This window comes from Myotis brandtii, unplaced genomic scaffold, assembly GCF_000412655.1.
Source record: "Myotis brandtii unplaced genomic scaffold, ASM41265v1 scaffold69, whole genome shotgun sequence".
Classification (NCBI taxonomy): Eukaryota; Metazoa; Chordata; class Mammalia; order Chiroptera; family Vespertilionidae; genus Myotis; species Myotis brandtii.
This window is the reverse complement of record NW_005370700.1, coordinates 1,512,290-1,516,011: the sequence shown is the minus strand read 5'-3', so window position 1 is coordinate 1,516,011 and position 3,722 is coordinate 1,512,290. Positions and strand designations below refer to the sequence as shown.

The 3,722-nt window shown below is 45.3% G+C and overlaps 1 protein-coding gene across 4 annotated transcripts in view; it reads left to right on the top strand.

The window, feature by feature from the left end:
* The window catches only part of CDH20 (cadherin 20, type 2), a 201,178-nt gene extending 197,980 nt beyond the window's left edge, over window positions 1-3,198 (top strand). For all 4 annotated transcript variants that reach the window (XM_014529652.1, XM_005881798.2, XM_014529654.1 and 1 more), the window contains one exon: window positions 1,631-3,198. In XM_014529652.1, the coding sequence (XP_014385138.1) occupies window positions 1,631-2,136 (506 nt within the window). In that variant the 3' untranslated portion in view covers window positions 2,137-3,198. The remainder of the gene's footprint in view (window positions 1-1,630) is intronic.
* Window positions 3,199-3,722: the final 524 nt, after the last annotated feature.

Sequence of the window (3,722 nt, the reverse complement as noted above, 5' to 3'; positions counted from 1 at the left end):
CTTAGAGTCACGTTTATAAGAGCAGTAATCACATTCTACGTTGCTTCCCCATGAATTGGCACAGTGCTTAACAAATATTTAAGTTTAGCAACTATTTACTGAATCCCACAAACAGCATGTTCACTTGGAATCCCATTTCTTCCATCTGCATCCATCCAAGTCACACCCCAGCCTCCAATACCCAGTTCAAGCCTCCACTTCCTTGGAGTCCTGTTAGTCCAGGGGTTCTCAAACTGTGGGGCCCGACCCCTTTGGCGGTCGAACGACCCTTTCACAGGGGTCGCCTAAGACCATCCTGCATATCAGATATTTACATTACGATTCATAACAGTAGCAACATTACAGTTATGAAGTAGCAACGAAAATAATTTTATGGTTGGGTCACAACTTGAGGAACTGTATTTAAAGGGCCAGAAGGTTGAGAACCACTGTGTTAGTCCATCGCTCTGAAATCCCACACTTATAGTCATGAGCTATATTTTTGCACATATACAAGAGTATCTAATTGTTTCCTGTGTGTACTTTTGTCACACAAGCTCTTTGGGAAAACATTAAGTATTAACATCATTAATTGCAATTTGTAAAAAGCACATTCTACAAATTTTAAAAAGCATTATTAGTTTTTTAAGTCCATCCATTATCCCACTGGGCATATACTCTTTTTTCCCCCTTGGATAAACAGGGGTTTGCAGTGTTGTCAAGCTGTCCCTGTTCACTAGCTGTAACAACGCACACCAGAAAAATAATCAATAGTAGTTCTACAGCTAAAACAACACACTTCCTGGAAAACATTTTCAGAGTTAAACAGTTCAATGGGATTATCTCTCTCTCCTTTAAACCTCAGTGAACAGATCCTGGAAAAATATATATATTTGTTGGGATAAAATTTTATCCAAACCTTCAACCACACATGTAACAGTGTGGTGCTTCTTTGATAACACGATGAATTATATAAAATGCCATGTTCATTCCCTCCCTTCCACCAATATCATTGGCTCCAGAAAGGCAAAACCAACTCTCCAACTGGCGAAAGGCTTTTCTGAGGAACTGAGTTTATTGGAAAACGGTGGTCAGGTGCTCTCTTTTCTGGAGGAAGTATAAAAAGGTGAAGGTTTGGGCTGACACTTAGCATATAAGCCTATATGCAAATGCATTCACATGTGATATTTACATAATAGGATCCCACTGAGCTGCTAATGTAAGAAAGCAGGGTGCCACTTACATAATAAGGTTTCCACATTATAATAAGACAATTTACAGCCATCCTTACAGAGTGGAAGACCTGATCTGATCCTTAGCGTACACTCCATGGCAGACCACGGTGCTCTGAGCTTTGTTGACGGGATTTTATACGCAACAGCTGGGGATGCGCACCCGCACACAACGTCAAGGCGGCAAGCTGATGCAAAGAGGCTTTACATGCAGCTTCTAGTTGAAGCCCTTGGGGAAAACAGGGTTTCATTTGCCTACAGTACACTCTCAATCCAACACGCAGAACGGGTGAGAACGAGGTGGACCCCGTGGTTTAAAACATACCAATGCTGTCTCCGGGCTCCCCGCTGAGAAGCTGGACCTCCCCGCGGTGAATCCAGACCGTCTCCGGTTAACTTCCTGTCTCTTTCCCCGGCAGTGCTGGTGCTGCTGATCCTGTCCATGAGGAGGCACCGGAAACAGCCCTACATCATCGACGACGACGAGAACATCCACGAGAACATCGTCCGCTACGACGACGAGGGCGGCGGCGAGGAGGACACGGAGGCTTTTGACATCGCGGCCCTGTGGAACCCGCGGGAGGCGCAGGTGGGCGGCGCCCCCAAGTCGCGGCAGGACATGCTGCCCGAGATTGAGAGCCTCTCCCGCCACGTGCCTCAGACGTGCTCCGTGAGCAGCACTGTCCACAGCTACGTGCTGGCCAAGCTCTACGAGGCCGACATGGACCTGTGGGCCCCTCCCTTTGACTCCCTCCAGACCTACATGTTCGAGGGGGACGGCTCGGTGGCGGGGTCGCTGAGCTCCCTGCAGTCAGCCACATCAGACTCGGAGCAGAACTTCGACTTTCTCACAGACTGGGGGCCCCGCTTCCGGAAGTTGGCCGAGCTCTACGGAGCGTCGGAGGGGCCAGCCTCCCTGTGGTGACGGAAGCCCGCGCCCGACAAAACCCTGGCGTTCGAGGCGCAGGCTTCGCGGACTAGGTGCAACCAACCCACGCTAGCAATACTGTGCTGGAGGATGAGAAGGGGGTGAGCAGGGGAACGGAATCCTTTCTGGATCAGCTTTACTACTTGGTTAGATTAAAGAAACACAAGGAAACACAAGAAGAAGGGGGCAGAATCTCCAATTATCTTTTTTTTCTTTTTTAACTTTTGGGACACTGTCTTCAAAGGCTTGGAGTCCAAGGTTAAGTGCGGCAAGCTTGGCTTTTCTTTGCCTTTCACGAAGGCCTTTGTCACTTTTCCCCACAAAGAAGCTCTGATCTTAGGGTGGCAGTTGAAAGCAGACAGAAAGCTCTACTCTCACGTTCTTTTTTATTTTATTGTATTTTCCAATTAAGAGTTTTGCTGGCTCATCAAACCGCACAAAACAACCCACACAAAAGAACACTGAAAAAAAATAATGTTACCCGGTGGAATTAACCTACTTGTCCTGAGATGGATGGAATTTCTTTTAACCCTTTTGAGACAAGGGGAAGGCAGATCGGCCTTGCATGGGGGGTGGGGGGGCGTGAGAAGGAAGAGGCATTGACTTTGCATGTCAGTTTAATGGCTGAAACAGGAGTTGTTGGCATTACAACCGATCGAACTCCATCAAGTTGGAGTGCTCTTGTTCTCTCAGCACTTTCACTGTGCACCTGTAAAATTGTTCAGAATGAAACCAGAAAACCTGCCTCTTTTGCACTGTAGATGTCTCTTCCATGTGCCAAATGTGAAGATTAGATGCTACAAATGAAAGCCAAATAAAAAGAAGTATCTGATAAAAGCATGGGTTAGAGGGCTTTCCTAATCTGTGTGAGGTCAATCCAAGGGATGTTTACATACTGTAGATAACCTACTTGAACAAAAATCAGTATTATAGAGAATAAATGGATGTAAGAAAATTACATGTATAAGTTTTGTATATTTGTTAATAATTTTGGTAATAAATATGATGTACTGCATCTCGGTACCTTAGCACTTCTTTTAATAAAAGTTAAATAGAAGGGAGAGTCTATCGCTAATTTGTTTAATTGCTGAGCAGGTAGAAGATGCCTTGGTGATCCTGTCCTGGCCTCAGGTTCTTGGTCCTGGGGCTGATTCATAAGGCAAAGCAAGAGGGAAGAAGTGTGAGGCTGTGCATTCTAGCTCAGTCACTAAACAGATGAACAGCTATGATTCAAGCTATTAAGCCTTTCATGAACACTATTCCCCCATCCCTGAGATGAGCAAAAGCTGGTTTGAGAACATCCACAATACAGTGGTGAATTTCGCCCATATTTTTCTTTTCTTCTTTTTTATCTTATTGTTGAAAGTATTACATAAGTCCCCTTTTCCCCCCATTGACCTCTTCCAGTCAGCTCCCACCTCCCCCCAGGCCCTCACTACCCCATTGTCTGTGTCCACAGGTTCCATATTTTTCATTTTGTGAGTAGGTTTTATACATAACTACCAATGAGACAAGCCACTCTGCTTATATTTCTGTTCTATTGGCAAATCAAATATGCACAAACAAATATGTACGAATGTATA